Raw genomic sequence first — 20,185 nt, forward strand, 5'->3', positions numbered from 1 at the left:
CACTGTTTCCCATCTATTTCCATGAGTGATGGACTGGATGCCATGATCTTGTTTTCTGAATGTTGAGCTTTAAGCCAACTTTTCACTCTCCACTTTCACCTTCATCAAGAGGCTTTTTGAGTTCCTCTTCACTTTCTGCCCTAAGGGTGGTGTCATCTGCATATCTGAGGTTATTGATATTTCTCCCGGCAATCTTGATTCCAGCTTGTATTTCTTCCAGCCCAGCTTTTCTCATCATGTACTCTGCATGTAAGTTAAATAAACAGGGTGACAATATACATCCGTGATGTACTCCTTTTCCTATTTGGAACCAGTCCGTTGTTCCATGTCCAGTTCTAACTGTTGCTTCCTGACCTGCATACAAATTTCTCAAGAGGCAGATCAGGTGGTCTGGTATTCCCATCTCTTTCAGAATTTTCCACAGTTTATTGTGATCCACACAGTCAAAGGCTTTGGCATAATCAATAAAGCAGAAATAGATGGATGTTTTTCTGGAACTCTCTTGCTTTTTCTATGATCCAGTGGATGTTGGCAATTTGATCTCTGGTTTGTCTGCCTTTTCTAAAACCAGCTTGATCATCAGGAAGTTCACAGTTAATATAGGATAGATATAAGACATGAAGTTGTTATATCATGTAATAAATGCTGAATTATGTTACCAAAATAGTGCTCCTTAATATTTTTACATCTGTTCTAAAATAAATCATCATCCATTTGGTCCTTTAAGTAGCCTTAACTTTTGTTTTTTGTTTGTTTGTTTTTATATTTTTTCTTTATTTTTTAGCCTTAACATTTGAATGTGAATATACATTTTAAAATCATTACATTAGTTAATGTTATAGTATTTTCAAAAAGTTGATCATTTGGCCTTACCAGTTGCATTGTTCAAGGTATGAAAGAAAGTGAAAGGGAAGTCGCTCAGTCGTGTCCGACTCTTTGCGACCCCGTGGACTGTAGCCTACCAGGCTCCTCTCTCCATGGGATTATCCAGGCAAAAATACTGGAGTGGGTTGCCATTTCCTTCTCCAGGGGATCTTCCCGACCCAGGGATCAAACCTGGGTCTCCTGCACTGCAGGTGGATGCTTTAACCTCTGAGCCACCAGGGAAGCGATGTTGAGCAGAATTTAGAGGGGAAAAAAAATCTATTTCATTTCTTTTGCTTTTATTAAAGGACAGCTCACTGTACCACATCCTTTCAAATATATGAAAATCATGACAACACTGATAAGTGATTTTTCTACTATTAAGTTTATAGTAATGATTATCCTTATCTGCAATGTCCAATTTTATAATCCACCATCTTTATAGAATATGTATCATTAAAGAGATAACTTTTCAAGGCAAGAATGTTTAGAATATAACTCCCATACTAACAATTAGGCAGTCTGCACAGTGGAAGTATCAGCACATTTATTACAGATAAATTGTAAATAGCAAACGACCTGTTCTAATTATGAAGCATTTGTCTTAGAACATTCCAGCAGTTGGAATTGGCTTTAGGCAAACGTATGCCTTAATAATATAGGGAAACAGTTGTGGGCTTCATGGACCCCCTCAAGGTCTCTTCTAAGCTGATTCTGTAGCACTAAGTATCTGAGTGATTCAAGCTTCAAGAAAATGGGAGTAGGGTAGGGTGTAAAAATAAAGTTTCTGGGATTTCTGGAGCATACAATAAAGTACCTTATGGTATGAGCTGGTGCTCTTTTAATGTTGAAGGTGAAATAGAGCAAAGTAAGGACATCTTGTTCTTCTACCCACATTAAACCCTCCAAAGATTCTAGCTCATTCAAAGTTGAGATCAGCAGAAACTTAGATGAGACCCACCTGTTATCTGAGAATGTTCTCTGGAGAACACGAAGACTTAGGGAAGAACAGATTACTCTGAAACCCTTGTCAGAAAACTCAACTTGTGTTTTGCAGCCAAGAAATGTCACTTTGAAAAGCTCAAGTTGATAACCAGTTCTTTTCTGATGGAGATTATCACGGTCTACAATAATTTTTCCAGTGAAGTACAGAAATAGATTTTATTTGGACAAAATGTTTCACATACACCCAAAATTCAATTTAGAAAATACTTGATGAGCGGTACTTTGTGCTATCCTAGGCACAGGAGAAGCATGTAAAGAGAATATGAATATTGGTATGCTGGGCTCAGTGTTCACCCGTTTATTGGCTGAGCCGAGGGAACTCTCTGGAGTCCTAGGAGGAGGACTAGAAATAGTCTGGGAACTTAGGGAAGTGGCTGTTTACTAAATAAGTCTCATTTGAGAAAGTGAAAGTGTTAGTCTCTTAGTCCTGTCCGACCCTTTGTGATTCCAGTGACTGCAGCCCGCCATGAATTTCAGAATTCATGGAATTCTCCAGGCCAGAATACTGGAGTTGTTAGCCATTCCCTTCTCTAGGGGATCTTTCCAACCCAGGGATCACACTTGGGTCTCCAGTATTACAGGCAGATTCTTTACCGTCTGTAACAATTTGTATGTCCCTGTGGATGTAGACCTGGGTTTCCCAGGTGGTACTAGTGGTGAAAAACCTGCCTGCCAGTGCAGGAGATGTAAGAGACAGGGGTTTGATCCCTGGGTCAGAAAGATTCCCCTGCAGGAGGGCATAGCAATCTGCTCCAGTATTCTTGCCTGGAGAATCAGAGGAGCCTTGGGGGCTACAGTCCATGGAGTCGTACAGAATTGGACCCGACTGAAGTGACTTAGCATGCATGCCTGCATGGATGCAGATCAGCTAAGCATTACCTCTTCCCTCACCATGCTTCCTGTCTCCTTTTCTGGGGTAATCCTTTGTCTAGGATGCTTAGAGCAGGGACTCAATCTTAAGGGTGCCATGGACCTATTTGTCACTGATGAAGCATATGGACTCATCTAAAAATGATTATTAAAGCATAAAACACACAAGATTACATAGAGCTGTTCACATTGAAATAGAGTGATAAAACATTTAATAATTAATTGTGGTAAAATAAAATAAGATCTAGAGGTCCAGTTAACTACCATAATCTCAAAATAATGATGAATATAAATTATATTTAAGATATCCTTGACAAATGTAGGATGATATAAAAATAGCCATGTTTTCTACAGTAAAGTGATTTGTTGCCTCTATTTTTTAAGATTATTTATTCTATTTTTAGTTGTGCTGGGTCTTCCTTGCTGCACATAGGCTTTCTCTAGTTGCAGAGAGCAGGACCTCCTCTTCGTTGCAGTGCAGAGACTTCTCATTTTGGTTGCTTCTGTTGCAGAGCACAGGCTCTAGGCACCTGGGCTTCAGTAATTGCAGTGGGCGGGCTCAATAGTTGCAATGTGTGAGCTTAGTTGCCCGTTGCACATGGAATCTTTTCAAATCAGGGATCAAACCCGTGTCTCCTGCACTGGCAGGTGGATTCCTATCTGCTGTACCACCAGGGAAGTCATGTCACCTACACTTAGAAAAGATATGCTCAATTTCAGTAACAGAGTAGTAAAAATAAAGATGTTGTTTTCTCATCTCACAGTCATGAATCCCTTGCATTCCTTCTACAGACGCCTTCGGGCTCCATAGACCCCGGGTGTCTCCATTCAAACTTCTGTAACAAACACCACAGACTGGTTGCCTTAAACAACAAAGAATTTGCTCACAGTTTTTCTCACAGAACTCACAGGGGGTGTGGAGTTCAAGATCAGGGAGCTAATACAGTGGAGTTCTTGGTGTGAGCTCTCTTCCCAATTATATCCTGAAGTGGCATTATCCTGATGTGTGCATTGGGGGAGGGAGAGAGACTCCTTTTCTATAAGGGCACTAAACACTTGATGAGGGCTTCATCCTCAGAACCTCATCTAGACCTGATAACTTCCTGTACTATTGTGATTTGTAATAAAAAAATATAATATATATTTGGTCTTCATCTCTTTTCTGGCATTGAGCTCCTAAAATCCTTGGAATTTCATTCTTGGAATTTCCTAAGTGAGGAAAGCAACTAATCATTGACCAGGTTTGGCAGGAACAATAGTTTATTGGCCTCTGGGCTAGACCATGAGTTTCTTGAGGGCAGGAATTGTCAGCCTATTTTCTGTCCCTCAAATACAGCAATAGTGTCAACTAGATTGGTGTGAAATAAATATGGGCAGAATAAACCTTTGAGTCATGGGTTCTGTACCCACACATGCTTTCTGAGAATTCTTCCAAAATTTGAATTTGGCAACAGATACATTCCTTGATAGGAGAATTTCAGCCAAACCAGATTTGTGGTTTCATAGTCCAGCACAGTTTTATGTCTCATTCTTCTGTGATTTTGGTGCCTCCTAAACAAAGGCCAGTTTTACCTCTGTTGAAGGTATTCTTGGTATACTCATGCACTTAAGAGATCCCAGGGTAAAGGTAACTTGTATCTTTTCCATATAGTTCAACCTGGCCTCAACCTGAAGAAAAAAATGACAAATGTTTCAGTAGAGAATTCTAGATACATAATTGAATGAAAAAGAAAATACCTTCAGCCAGACCTTTTTTCTGCTTTATGCTCTTCTGACTTCTTTGTTCATCAACAGCAGTCATTGTGAAAATCGCAGGAATTTTGTTCCTGAAGTGCTTATCCCCTACAGAGATTAATACACCACTTAAGATCAAAGGTAAATGGGTTTTTTAAAAAGCGTTCTCTTCAAGTTTTGGAAGCAACAGACTTATACTCCAACAGGCTGTTTAAGAAGCAAGATACTAATCACAGCTCCAATATAACCATGCTTCTGACAACACAGCAAGGTGATTGTTAGTCATGCTTGCCCACCTGTATAAAATGCTGACCTCGCTAATATGTATATTGGCTGCATATAAAAAAGATGTTGGCATCTTGCCCAAGGTCGTGGAAAAACTTGCAATTTCCTTAAGCCATATTCATTATCATACAAAATATCTGAAACATGGTTTTAGACAGTTCAACAGCCATGTAAATGGAAGTAGAAGATAAAAATACTGAATTCTGTGAACTTATTTTTAGAGATCATTTTTCAACACATGAATCATGATATCTAATAAATTCACTTTAGATATTTAAATGTAATCTTAGAGTCTGACTAGGCATATATATATATGTATTTTGCAGGTGAATTTCATGTAAATGAATTATATTAATTAACAATTATACCCAGTGGTTATCAAATAAAAAGCAAGTTTCTTGAGTTGGGGGAGGTTATAAGAAACGAGACAGGGACTTTTCTATGAGGGAATATGGTACATTCTTATTTGAGGTAACATAATATAGACATTAGAGGTAATTGACAGTATTAGCAACATGTGTAAAGTGCTAATGAGTGACACAGATAGATACAGCTATAGCAATTCATAGGACAAAAGGTTGCTGATCAGGAGAGACCACAGATGGAAAATGGACTTGGAAGTGTGAACTAACACTAACAATGCTGCAGGTAACTTAGTACACACACATATCCCACTACTGCCCTCCCAGCCCTGCATCCCCCACAAGCTTTTGCTGTCACTCCCATTGCTGTCTTATTCACTTAGACCCTCCTCACTTCATTCCTGAGCTACTGTGGCCTCTGTCTCGTGCTCATCACTCCTTGTCTGAATCTGGGCACACAATGTATGATCAGACAATTCTCCTCACGCTGAGCTTTCCTCATATTACCGCTCTGTCCCACGGTTTGTACATAAAGTGCATATTTGATGACACTAGTCATGGTCTGTATTCTGCTTGACTAAGGTGTTTGTGAATCCAATGTGTCCCTTCTAGATTAGTCTTTCTCAGCTATCGCCATGGTCTTATCTTTGGGTTTCAGAGATTATAATAGAAGCCTTTATATACTGTTACCAGGGGTGTGCATTGTGAAGTCTTTCTGTAGGGCAGAGCCTTAAAATGCATCTAGGCTTTATTTCATTCTAACATTATGCTTCCAATCATGCCTTTGAGATGTGTTTAAAAAACCCATATCATAGTAAAGCTATTTTTATTGCTGCTATTTTTTAAAATAACACAATTTGTTGGTTATCCTAATTGGTCCCTTGGAGGGAGGAGTATCTATACTCAAAATACCTGGGAAACATTAAAAATGATGGTGAATATAGAAAATACTATTTTTTTTCTAGTAAGCATTTTACTTTTTTTAATTTCCCCATGGTGTGTCCTTTAAAATTGTGGTTCTTTTGTTCTATTTTTTTAAGATCTCTACTAACTTCCTGTTGTTCATCAAATTAATCCTTGCTTCTTCTGCCTGGCTTCCAGGACCCTGCATCAGCCTGCTCTCAAATTGTGTAGCAGCCCTGTAGAAATCTCAGCCATTTCAGTATGTTTCTATCTCTCACTGGACTCCCAGAGCCCAGACTCATTCCTAATGGTGTTCTCGTTTATGTGCTTTCCCCACATGACTGCCCTTTGTCTATCTCTGTCCTAGTTCAACTTCTGTTGTTTTTCAAAGTTCTAATGAATCTTGTCAAGATTTCTCAGTCCCTCGTGGTGGTATCATCCAGTTCTGTGGTTCATCTCAAGTAAACAGGTGTTCTGGAAAAGAGCCTGGATTCAACCGAAGGAACTAGAATGTAACTGGAGAATACCTGTGAGATGAGCTTTGTTTTCTGATGAAAGTTCATTTTTGAAGGCTATTTGGAATGGAGCCATGTACACACCAGTCCTTGCTGCCTTGTTCTTTTTCTACTTAACTGAACATCTGTTTTCTTCAATAAAGAACTGGCTAAGGGAGAAGTCATGTTTTCTTTCTAAGCGTCAAATAATTGTTCAAGGAAAAATTAGGTAAAATTCAAAAAAATAAAGGTTTACTCTATTTACTCAATAATCCTTTTATAATCTTTTCCCTCTGTGTGTTACTTCTAGCATCTTCCCTCAGGGCACATACATGGCCTACTTATTCCAACATTTTCTCCACTTCCTTACCCCAAATCTTGATCTATTGCATTCACTGGGCTTGGTCTGAGAACTGTGAAGAAAAGTGAACTGCATTCATTCATATTTCTATGTTTGATTCATTAAATTATGAGCACTCAGTTGCTCAGTTATGTTTGACTCTTTGTGACCCCATAGACTGTAGTCTGCCAGACTCCTCTGTCCATAGCATTCTCCAGGCAAGAATAATGGAGTGGGTAGCCATTCCTTTCTCCTGGATATCTTCCCGACCCAGGGATCAAACTCAGATCTTCTGTATTGCAGGTGGATTCTTTACCCCCACACCACCTGGATTTCCCTCATTGAACTATAACCTGGCCCCATTCACTGGTCTTGCTCAAACATGTCCACAGCCCTTCTCTACCCTATACTCTGTGGGTACGATGTATGCATGCATACTAAGTAGCTTTAGTGGTGTCTGACTCTTTGAGACCCTATGGACTGTAGCCCACCAGGCTCCTCTGTCCTTGGGATTCTCCAGGCAAGAATACTGGAGTAAGTTGACATTTCCTACTCTAGCAGAACTTCTGACCGAGGGATAGAACCACATCTCTTGCATCTCCTGCATTAGCAGGCAGATTCTTTACCATTAGCACTATCTGGGAAGTCCATTATGAAAATTTGCAGACATATATAAAAATAGAGAGCATAGTAAAATCTGCCTGTTAAATACTCATCACACAGATTCAATTATCAACATTTTTAGCATACTCTTCTTTTAAAAGAAAGTTTTATCTTAATATTTTTGTTTTCTTACACTGTAACATCTGTCTTTTTTCTAAAACTTGTCTTTTAGTCATGTGCTTATTAGATCAAATGGTGATCTATCCTGTGGTTTTGAGTTTCTGTACTTAATCATTGTCAAAGCCAGTGGTATGGGAGAACAGAAATTAAAATTCAACAAACGTATCTAATATAGTTTTGTATGGTAACTGTGGGCACAGGTTACAATTTAATTGTAATTATTATTTCTATTCTATTAACTCCTAAACCTGAATTTATACCTACAATTTTTACAATTAAAATATGATCATGTGAGTCATTAATACTATACTGGTTAATTACCAAGTATTACTTCTTGTGAACCTCTCTTCACGTGATTTTCTTTGTATACAACTAAATACTTCCAGTGTGTACTTAGACCTTATCATCCCTTGAGAACCTAAGAATAACAGGAAGCTTCCTTATAGATAGTAATACTAGTGTTAAATTATGAACTACATTTTGTCTGTAAGAACTTGTCTTCTTAACTAAATAGAATAGCATTAGGATATTAGCTTTAAACGAAGGTTAATCACTTTCATTCCTCTGAATAACTCATTACTTTTACACAGTATAGTTCACTGTTGAAGTTCTCTAATTTTTGCCTATTTGTTTTTTCTTTTTCCCCAGCTCTTGTAAATGTGAAACTCTGGGCCATTGATCGACAATGTTTTCAGACGATAATGATGAGGACAGGACTTATCAAGCATACCGAGTATATGGAATTTTTAAAAAGGTAGGATGCTTTTCTTTTCTCCTGAGAGTGTTTTATTGTCTTTTCAACCTTTTCCTGAAATGCAGCCCAGGGAACACTTTTTGCCTTTATCTCCGTCGTATTAGCCTACTAATTTATGGAAGTACAATATTTTGGACTGGCTTCTTTCTGTTTCTGCTGCCAAATTTCATGATATGTGGTTAAGTCAGAACTTCAGAGTTTCATTCAATATTCTGTTATAGAGGAGAGAAACAAGTGAGTATCTGCATGAACAAAAAAGGATATTGAGGTCATCTCTATTTATCAGTTAATATATTGTAACTCTTCTCAAGCAACCCACAGTATAAGACTGAATCATCTCTTATATGAAGTTTCATATTAAAGATCAGATGACTAAGGTGAAAAAGTTCCAAGAAACAGCTTATTATCCTTTAATCCTGAATTTAATTTCCAAAATTAAATTCATTTTATGTTGCAGTTCTGAAGTATCAAAGGCTTTTCTTGTCTTTATATTATCATAATAACTCAATATACCATGGGAATTGGAATGAAACACCAGTTTTCATTTCTTAGGAATATACTGGTATTCATTGAAATTAATTTGTCTCTAAGCTTATTTTAGAGAAACTATATTATTTTGTCATTAAAAATAATATTGACAACTTTGCCTTTTTTTCAGAAAGTAGTTATTTTGTACAATTTTTCTTTTGAAAATAGAATCATCTTTAAGTAGTTATATATAGAGTATGTGAGCTAAATGGGGGTGCAACACCAATTAAGATTTCATTTTCATTTTTGAGAGCTAAAATGTTAAACTGGCCTTTTCATTTTATGTTTTTATTTTTGGCAAATAAATGACCTAAGTTAAACTAAAAAAATCAAATTCATACTTTGTATCAGTGATACAAAAGTTTTAATAGATATTCATTGAATTTTCTTAAATGCAATTGTATACTTGGATATTTCTTTTGGTTTGTTTCTGATTAACTGTTCATATATTTTTCATTTCCACATAGTTTTCTTTATATTCTTGCTAAAATTCAAATATGTCAAGTGATAATGTGTTAAAAAATTACTGTGTTGGTAGGGTGTCAGTTTTTTATCTCAGTGTGATTTAGTGAAACACTTAGGAAAAGTGGAAATGGGAGTTTCTGTTTAAATGTTAGTATAGTTCACAAGGAAATGATTCAAGTGCCAAATGATATGGCACTTGTATTAATATGCATATAGATATATGTTGATATGTGTATTGATATATAGATGTGTGTATGTGAATGGAGAGAGATGGAAGGAGACAGAATGAATGTTCACTGTAAGCCTCTATCAAAGTGCAAGTTACTGATTTTCTTGTGACATAGCCCTGAAACAGAAAGATCCCAATTGGTAATCAGTGAAATGCTTGTTTGTGGGACAGAACTCACTATTTGTCTCACATACCTAGGAGCTGGGTACTCACCACGCTGACTTCAGCTTCCATAAGTTTTCATAACAAAATGGAATTGTGGCAATGCTGTCTTGCATGACACCAACAAAAACTTTTTAGAGGCACAGTTCCAGGAAATTGGAGATGCCTCCGTGCTCTGTGTGTGTGTGTGTGTGTGTGTGTGTGAGTGAGAGATTCACCCTGGATAAACTTTTATTTTTGTAGTCTCAGAGCTGTTCAAATTTGTCATCTACTTTGACAATTCAAACCTTAAGCCATAGAAGTTGGTTCTCTAGGATTTGTGAACATTCCACGTTGGTCATCTTAGAGCAAGTGGAGTTTAACTGATTTAATATAAAAGAGGCACTGACTTTGATGTCACTTTGCATCTGGCCACTCTGTGAAACATCAAGTCCACACCATTTGCATATGCAGTACTGGGCTGGAAGTCCAGAGAGATGACACAGTGACCACTGTTGCCTCGGGCTGGTTTTAATCTTCCTAAATGATGACAGTGACCAGCTGGCTCCCTCTATAGCCTTTCAATGGCTGGCAGTTCCTGCTGAATTAGCTATAGCCTCATTAACTGGTTATTTAAGGTCCTGCCCCAGCCAGTGGCTCCCTGCTTTTTCAGCCTGGTTTCTTCTTGCCCCGGGGCAAACCTAATGATTCCAGGTGCTCAAGCAGACCCTGTGCTTTTACGCAGCATCCTGCCTCTGTTGCCTTTTCCCCCACAGTCAGTGTTCAAGTCTTAACTAACTAAAAGCTTCCCTTTCCATAGATACTGTTGTTTCTACTGAGAAGTAACCTCTCCTTCCTCTGAAGCCTCCTTTCTACCATGTTTTCTACTATATTATAACCTCACTACTAAGCTTAACTCTACTTTTAAGCTATAAACTTTTAAGGACTAGAGCTATTTCTTCAGCATCTTGATACTCTTCTTCGGCACAAAGCTTGTCATTTTGTAGACAGACATTTTATAAAAGGACAGTAAGTGTGGGGCAAGTATGTAATTTGCAGGGCCCACTGGAAAATAAAATTCAAGGCTCTTTTTGCAAAAATAGGGAAACATTTCAAGTCACTGGTGGCATAGTATTAAACAAAGCATAGGAATCGTCTAATCTTGCTGCTCCTGCTGCTGCTAAGTTGCTTCAGTCATGTCCAACTCTGTGCGACCCCACAGACGGCAGCCCACCAGGCTCCCCCGTCCCTGGGATTCTCCAGGCAAGAACACTGGAGTGGGTTGCCATTTCCTTCTCCAATGCATGAAAGGGAAAAGGGAAAGTGACACGACTCTTAGCGACTCCATGGACTGCAGCCTACTAGACTCCTCCGTCCATGGGATTTTCCCGGCAAGAGTACTGGAGTGGGGTGCCAGTACCTTCTCCGTCTAATCTTGGGTCCTGCACTATTATCCTAGTGAAATCAAAAGTGAATAATACTCATTCCTCCATTTTCCAAAGTTAATGTGTTCTGCCATTTATTTGGCAAAGCTGTTGAGATGCCATATATTCTCCAAGGAAATGATAGATCTTGTCAAAAACTAAGATGATCAAAATTGAACTTGCCTATCATAACTTCAGAATTATTCTTATTTCCCTGTGTATTGTAGATTTTAAAAATTTGCTTAGCACTCTTTTACATTATGTAAAAGCTTTAACATTTTATATAGTTAAGTCAACCAAATTTTTTTCCTTTATAGTTTCATGTTTAGAAAGACTTATTGTGTCATAAAAATATAGACTTAACTCTAAAATCCTCTGCAGCAGCGTGTGTGTGTGTGTATGTGTGTGCATGTACATGCGCGTGGAGGAGGGGTGTTTTTGTCTAGTGCACTTGCTAAATATAACTTTGATCTGAATTTTTCTACTATAGACACATGCACTATTTTGTTAAACAGGTAAAGCAATTGTGACACTGTAAGGAAAAAAGAAAAACTCTGGGAAATGGTTTTAGAACTCATCAGAATTCTTTGCAGTGAGGGTCTCTGTTGGACATAGAAATGCCTTCCTGATGAAGTGATTTCAACGGTAGAGAGAGACAGACTGAAAGAGAAAAGATTCTGTTATCACTGCTCATCTCCCCATGCCACTCGTCCTTACTTTTCTACACAAGCAGTAAATTTGAAGTGTAGGAAAAGGGGACACATCAGGCATGGAAATGCAGAGCCAAAATGCGAGGGTTTCTTTCTTACAGTCAGTTTTTATTTTCATTTCAGGGTTTTAACCCATTTTATAGATACTAGTCATGTGGTTTGGCCTCCTTTTTGCTATTAAATGCCACATCAAACGTGGTTCTGGTTCTTTAATGCTGTTAGTCCATTCTCTTTTATGCTTATATTTCGCATTCCCTGATGAAAACACAGATGTTCTTATGCAAGCATAGCAAAAAAAAAAAAAATTTTTTTTTTCACGGAGCAGTGCTACGAAGCGAGGCACGGTTTCTGTAGGTCCAGTGGCAGTTTTGTCAGTTGCCAACACTTTCCAACATTTGGCTACTGAAAAATGGACTTGTTTCACAGATGGATTCTGAAAAAGGAGCCAAATAACTGCCAGAGTCAATTTGTGTCACTTTTTCCTGAGCATTTTCTCTGTGCTGCTATTGGCACACACATCTGTACCCAGAGGAGCGTTAGAATGCAGCTGTGTGACCGATGGGATATACTTGTAGGAACTGGGTTTTCTGTTCGTCCCAAACTATGATGCTGCCGCTGCTGCTGAACCTCCTATTTATCTTAATGCCTCACTGACAAATCAGAAAAACAACAGGGACTGTTTGGAATTTAAATTACTCAGTCAAGCCTGCTGATCCTCAAAAAAAAAAAGTAAAACTTTTCTTGATCCACTAAGGAATCTTTTGTTAAGGCAGGTAATTTTGTATCATCATTCTGCATAAAACCTTTCCATGACTACTTCTCACTCTTAAGATAGAGTAGTTCTTTGGCATTGTCTCCAAATCCCTGTTTCCTTTGGCTACTGCTCACCTCTGCAGGTTCATCTCACTCTCCATCTTCTTCCTCGTCTTCTCATTGTCTCTTTGCTCTAGTCACATTCAGTTCAGTCCAATTGCTCAGTCGTGTCCGACTCTTTGCAACTCCATGGACTGCAGCATGCCAGGCCTTCCTGTCCATCGCCAGCTCCCAGAGTTTACTCAAACTCAAGTCAAGAAGAAGAGTGGACTTCTGGTAAATCATAGAGCTATGCTATGCTATGCTAAGTCACTTCAGTTGTGTCCGACTCTGTGCGACCCCATAGACGGCAGCCCACCAGGCTCCCCCATCCCTGGGATTCTCCAGGCAAGAACACTGTAGTGGGCTGCCATTTCCCTCTCCAATGCATGAAAGTGAAAAGTGAAAGTGAAGTCGCTCAGTCATGTCCGACTCTTAGCGACCCCATGGACTGCAGCCTAACAGGCTCCTCCGTCCATGGGATTTTCCAGGCAAGAGTACTGGAGTGGGGTGCCACTGCCTTCTCCGAATCATAGAGCTACAGTGCTGAATTAATCCTTCTGCCACAGTTTTCTTGTGGAAAGCCCTGCTGCACATTTTGGTGCTGTGCACTGTGTTAGTCTCTCAGTGAAGTCCAACTCTTTGTGAACCCATGGACTATAGCCTGCCAAACCCCTCTGTCCATGGAATTCTTCAGGCAAGAATACTGGAGTGGGTGGCCATTCTCTTCCCTGGGGGATCTTTCCAAACCAGGGATCAAACCCAGGTCTCCTGCTTTGCACATAGATTCTTCACGGTCTGAGCCAACAGGGAAGCTCAATATAAAGGTTCCTTATTCTATATGCCCATTCCTAGGGAGTAAGGCCAAATCTGGTTTGCTATTCCACCTTATCCTCTAAAACAAAAATACTTGTATACACACCTAACGTAATTAAATATGTTACTTACATATGTGTATTAGAAAAGTAAGTAATATTCCTTTTAAAAAAGCAATATGACTTTTCTTCTAGAAACTCCTGCTAACTTTTATATATCAGAATGGCCTTCACAATGAGGATAATTTCATTTTGGTTTGACTGTGACTTCAGCCTCTACCCCAGACCAAAACTTGTTGAATCTTCTCTTTAATTGCTTTACATTTCTCTCATCCAATAGTTTTTGCCATACCTGCCATTAGCAGGTGCCTACATAACAATGCATCTTCATGTCTGGTCTGATATAGCAATAATGTTTACATTTTAGATTTAGAAAAATTTAAGACAAGATAGTTTCATCTCTGTTGATATGTTATAGGTATAGCAGTTGAGTCTTAGAGCCCAGAATAAAGTCATATTTAGTTAGAAAACTTAGAACCCAGGCTTATGAATTCCCCATCTGAGTATCCTACAATATATGGACTCAAGTTCATAGTTTGTATATTATGAAGCTCTTCACTGTAGCAAGCTTAACATGAGAGTGGGTTGGTGGTATTATTTTTGCCTCTCCAGAAAGATAACTTACAAAAAAGTATTTATTTGTTATCATATAGACATTTTTCTATACTCTTTATATATGTATTTTATTTTTTGAACATCCCTCATGGCATATGAAGTTAAAAGATGCTTACTCCTTGGAAGGAAAGTTATGACCAACCTAGACAGCATATTAAAAAGCAGAGACATTACTTTGTCATCAAAGGTCCCTCTAGCCAAGGCTATGGTTTTTCCAGTGGTCATGTATGGATGTGAGAGTTGGACTATAAAGAAAGCTGAGCATTGAAGAATTGATGCTTTTGAACTGTGGTATTAGAGAAGACTCTTGAGAGTCCCTTAGACTGTAAGGAGATCCAACCAGTCCATTCTAAAGGAGATCAGTCCTGAGGGTTCATTGGAAGGACTGATGTTGAAACTAAAACTCCAATACTTTGACCACCTGATGTGAAGAGCTGACTCATTTGAAAAGACCCTGATGCTGGGGAAGATCAAGGGCAGGAGGAGAAGGGGACGACAGAGGATGAGATGGTTGGATGGCATCACTGACTCAATGGACATGGGTTTGGCTGGACTCCGGGAGCTGGTGATGGACAGGGAGGCCTGGCATGCTACATTTCATGGAGTCACAAAGAGTCGGACATGACTGACTGAACTGAACATGGCATATGGGATCTTAGTTCCCTGACAAGGGATTGAGCCTGGAGGAGTGGAATCAACCATTGGATTTCTAGAGAGGTCCCTATACTCTATATGATTTAATTTCAGCCTTGGGATAATGAAAACTTAAAATGTCTTGCAAGTATTTCTTTCTCTGATCCAGTTTAAAAATCAAAAAAATTTTCATATTCTTAACTCAATCCAGTAGATCACCTTATTTCACAGATTTTTATTTTTTATCATATTTATAAAAGAACATAGAGATGTAGAGTTCTTAGAGTAGAATATAAACTTGTAAAGGATATAAGAGTTTTCTCATTCCACTAATGGGAGAGCCAAGACCTAGATTGGTTATGGAAATTGCCCAGGGTCACACAAGAAATTGATAGTATGGTTAACCCTTGAACAATGTGATGATCGGGGCACCAGCCCTTTTGCAGTCAAAAACTGGAGTATAACTTATAGTCAGCCCTCTATATGATTCCTCTATATCTACCATACCACATCATCAGTTCCAACCAACCATGGATTGTGAGACATTGTAGTGTTTACTGTAGAAAAAAAAAAATGTCACTGCTGTTCAAGGGTCAACTATATACTGATCAAATTCTCTGCCCTAAAGTAAAGCTGAAATTTTGCTATTGTATAGAATGTCAGCTGTCTTTTGTTCAAAATCTCCAGAGTAGAACTCACCATGATCATGACTAAACATATGTTCTGGTGTTTCACAATTCCTCTAGGATAGGTGTTAATGTTCCTGCTAAGATTGGTTTATTTGCCATGCAAAGAGAAAGTAACTGTGTATACCTACCCTTGTAATGTCAGTTTTGAATGGCAGATGTGGGGTGCGTCTGGAAATTGACGTTTTTAACAAGTTCTCAGCGGATGCTCATGTTTTTAGTCTGGGAACTACTCTTGGGAATCATTGATCCAGTGTATAAGATGAAAGTAGAAATTATATTTCAAATATTCCAGATGTTTGTATGATGTGTTAGGAAAAGAGTATATTTCGATTTTGGATTCATTTATAGATATGTAAGCTTAGACAAGTTTCTGTGTGTTTTTTTTTTTTTTTTTAATGGAGGATAGTTGCTTTACAATGTTGTTAGTTTCTGCTTTACTGTGAAGTGAATCAGTTACTGATATACATATAGCCACTCTTCTTTACATTTCCTTCCTATTTGGATCACCATAAAGCACTGAATAGCGTTCCCTGTGCTATACAGTCTGTTCTCATTACTAACCTACTTTATACATGTATATATGTCCACCCCGGTCTCCCATTTTGTCCCACCCTCCTTCCCCCTTGGTAACCATAAATTTGTTGTCTACATATGTGACTATTTCTGCTTTGCTTATAAGTTCATCTGTACCATTTTTCTCAGAGAAGGCAATGGCACCCCACTCCAGTACTCTTGCCTGGAAAATCCCATGGACAGAAGAGCCTGGTGGGCTGCAGTCCATGGGGTTGCTAAGAGTTGGACTCGACAGAGTGACTTCACTTTCACTTTTCACTTTCTTGCGTTGGAGAAGGAAATGGAAACCCACTCCAGTGTTCTTGCCTGGAGAATCCCAGGGATGGGGGAGCCTGGTGGGCTGCTGTCTATGGGGTCGCACAGAGTCAGACACGACTGAAGCGACTTAACTGCAGCAGCATACCATTTTTCTAGATTCAGGCAAGTTTCTTTAATCTGACTAAGTTTTTGCAATCAAAAATAGGGGACCCTCCCACCATGAAGGAGTAGAATTAGGAATAAACAAAATAGATAATATGAGCAAACAGTTTCTGAATATATGCCAAGCAGTTTGAAAACACTCTAGATGTATTAACTTATTTAATCCTCAAGAAAAGTCTTTAAAGCCAGTGGTTCCAGAAATGATACTTAAAATTGGCCCCATGCTGCCTCAGTAACTACTGGATCCTCAAATAGTAGTTCCCACCCATTGCTACCCTTCTCAACAAACTTAAATTTACTTTGCTTGGACATTTGGGCAGTCAGTCGACTTTATTCTTGGTTTATCTGGGTTTCCAATTTACTGCATTTTTTCTCTAATAGTCCCCTTTCCCTAAACCTCAATAATTTATTCCTTCCTCCTACCACCTAGGATGTTGTTGTTTAGTCACTAAGTTGTGTCCAACTCTTTGTGACCCCATGAATTGGAGCATGCCAGTCTTCCCCATCCTTTACCATCTCCTGGAGTTTGCGCAAACTCATGTCCATCGAGTCGGTGATGCCATCCAACCATCTCATCCTCTGTCGTCCCCTTCTCCTCCTGCCTTCAATCCTTCCCAGCATCAGGGTCTTTTCTGATGAGTCAGCTCTTCACATCAGGTGGGCAAAGTATTGGAGCTTCAGCCTCAGTCCTTCCAAGGAACTTTCAGAGTTGATTTCCTTTTAGATGGACTGGTTTGATTCTTTCCTGTCCAAGGGACTCTCGGAAGTTTTCTCCAGCACCACAATTTGAAAGCATCGTACCCTGCTAGGATATGTTCTCAGAAATAAAGCTCCATATTAGCATAAGAGCTGTCACTTTAAGTGGTGATGAATACAATGGTGATGATGTGTTAGAATTGCATGGGCTCAGTGATGGAGCTTTCAGCTGTTTAGAAATCTACCATCTGTATGTAAGGAGGCACCATTGTTACTAAAATGGATATTAAATAACCAAGAGCTTAGGATTCAGTGTCTTCTGGCTTCAAAGGAAAGTGCTTATGGCTGGAAGCTCCTTTATACCCTCCTACATAGAGACTTTGAAGCACAGATGGTAGTCTTTAGGCAGGACCTGTCCTTGCTTAGTTAGGCTGAGTTCTGTGAAATCCCTTTCAGGAATTGCCCTATTTGGACATTTATTGATGGCGTATTGTTGGTATACTTCAGCTGGAAGAAATTATGCTGCTACTCTTTTGGGCATAAATTATGTAAGTGACAGTAACATAGTCCGACTGACTTTTGTTGAGATCACATTCGTGTAAGATGAAAATCACAAACCCACTTTTCCTAGATTTTACAGGGAGAGATGGCAAAAGAAGATGCATATGAAAATAATTTTAGGGATTTTAGATCATTTTTTTTTAATTTTCAAAAAATAAGTGACAGACCTTTTTAAGCTCTTAAGCTTTGAGCTTTAATAAAGCTTTTCTAGATGACCATGAAACCTGCATTAGAATTGAGCTTGGCAAAGCTGGCATAGTTTTAAGGGAAATAATGTGATGAATAAATGAAGAGGCACTTTCTCACCCCATTTTCAAGTTGGCCTGCTTACAACCCATTTCATGGTAGCAGATCCATTCTCATTAAAGATGACACAGGGGCAGATATATGTAAAAGTGACCATTAATTTCATGTTGTCATTTAGCATTTGCACAAATGTCTCCATATTGATGCTTTTTTTAAAAAAGAAAAACAATGTAATCTGTTATTTGCATAATGACATAGTGATGAAAATTATTCATCCACAACATTCCCATATAGGTACACTCAGTTCCACATGTGTGAACTCCTTCTAATCCTTGCAAAAGATAAGATATCTGATTTATGGTGTTTGTGGCTGAAATTTCCCATTTAAGTAAGGTAATGACTCATATAGACAGATCCTGTTTGTTCCCAGAGAAAACATGTCCCTGACTAAGGGACTTGATATCAATACTAATCAGTCCATTATGCTGTTCCTTCTTGAGTCTGGGCTTGAAAGGATGCATCCCTTCGGTGATCAGAGTCTAACTTTCCCTCATCATGTCCCTAAGGATAGTTTCTCAGCACTTTGGGGTTTAAAAAGCAATAGCAGTATGTTAAAGCAGTTTAGTATTTCTCCATTTTCTTGCTGTAGTTTTGATCCTCATAAATAATTTCTGTTGTGAAGCTTTTTTTTTATTGAAGTATAATTGATTTTTATGGGCAGAAGAGCCTGGTGGGCTAGAGTTCAGGGGTCACAAAGAGTCGGACACAGCTGAGCAACTGAGCATGCATGCACACACACACACACACACACACACACAAACACGCACACACAGTTGATTAACGACTTAGCGACTTAACAACAATAGTTGTTTTACATTATTAGAGGCTTATACTTCTGTATTTTTGATACTGAGCCTGCTTATGGTCCTATCTTTGTAAAATATTTTGTATGCAAAGGGTCTGGTACATTTGGGAGGGAGTTTTTTTTTTCCATCAGGAGACCTGTTCCTCAATGAACAATTCAGAAGGAGTCCACAAACTTTTAGGGAAAATAAGAAGATAAATTCTCAGATCCCAGCCACATAGATTTCTCCACTAGATAGAGAAACCCACTTCTTCACAATTGGAGAGAAATCTGAGAATCTGGAGTGTGGATGGGGAAATGCTGTCAAGGAACAAAGTAAACATCTGGGAAACTTAGACAAAGTATGTGTCTCAGCTTGTATGTTTTATCTGTTTTGGGAAGAGGAAAGTACATCAGTTTATTTGTTTAGAAAAAGCAAATAAATGAAAGAAGAAACATGAAACATAGTTTCTGTTTTTAGGGTTTTGTTGGGTTTTTGGGTGCTTGGAATAAGGTTAGTCATAATTTATTTACCAATATGATTTTACAAAGGTGACCTCTTAAGCTTAGAGTCTGGCGGTTAAGCAGAATGGGTATCTCTGAACCAGACAGTCCTGCCTTTCTGCTTTGCTTCAGGTGTAGGGGAAGTGCACATGGGGTAGGGAGCCCATGAGAGGGAGCAGCAGGCATGATATCTGGTGACAGAAAGAGAGCTGAGTTCTGATCACTCCCGGACAGTGAGCACTTCCAGAGTAGTGAAGGAGATGAGGGAGCAAATAAGGACAAAATGGCCCACACCTGCTGCTTCACACACATTATCTCACTTAACTTGGGTAAGACCCTTTGAGGTAGTTGGCAACTGGAATTATGGAAATCAGCCTTCCCAGCATCACACAGATGAGTCCCAAGTCCTTGTTCTCTTGATCATATCAAGCCGGTTTCCTAAAGATGGGTAATATTAGAGGATCAATCACTTCAGTTCAGTCGCTCAGTCGTGTCCGACTCTGCAACCCCATGAATCGCAGCACGCCAGGCCTCCCTGTCCATCACCAACTCCCAGAGTTCACTGAGACTCAAGTCTATCGAGTCAGTGATGCCATCCAGCCGTCTCATCCCCTGTCGTCCCCTTCTTCTCCTGCCCCCAGTCCCTCCCAGTGTCAGAGTCTTTTCCAATGAGTCAACTCTTCCCATGAGGTGGCCAAAGTACTGGAGTTTCAGCTTTAGCATCATTCCTTCCAAAGAAATCCCAGGGCTGATGTCCTTCAGAATGGACTGGTTGGATCTCCTTGC

The 20,185-nt window shown here is 39.1% G+C and overlaps 1 protein-coding gene across 3 annotated transcripts in view; it reads left to right on the plus strand.

Moving 5' to 3' along the window:
- Positions 1–20,185, plus strand: part of PRKG1 (protein kinase, cGMP-dependent, type I) — a 1,420,729-nt gene that overhangs the window by 900,072 nt on the left and 500,472 nt on the right. For all 3 annotated transcript variants that reach the window (XM_010832219.1, XM_010832218.1, XM_010832220.1), the window contains one exon: positions 8,289–8,394. In XM_010832219.1, coding sequence (XP_010830521.1) covers positions 8,289–8,394 — 106 coding nt within the window. The remainder of the gene's footprint in view (positions 1–8,288; positions 8,395–20,185) is intronic.

The sequence above is a fragment of the Bison bison genome, unplaced genomic scaffold (assembly GCF_000754665.1).
Source record: "Bison bison bison isolate TAMUID 2011002044 unplaced genomic scaffold, Bison_UMD1.0 scf7180017860456, whole genome shotgun sequence".
In the NCBI taxonomy this organism is placed as follows: Eukaryota; Metazoa; Chordata; class Mammalia; order Artiodactyla; family Bovidae; genus Bison; species Bison bison.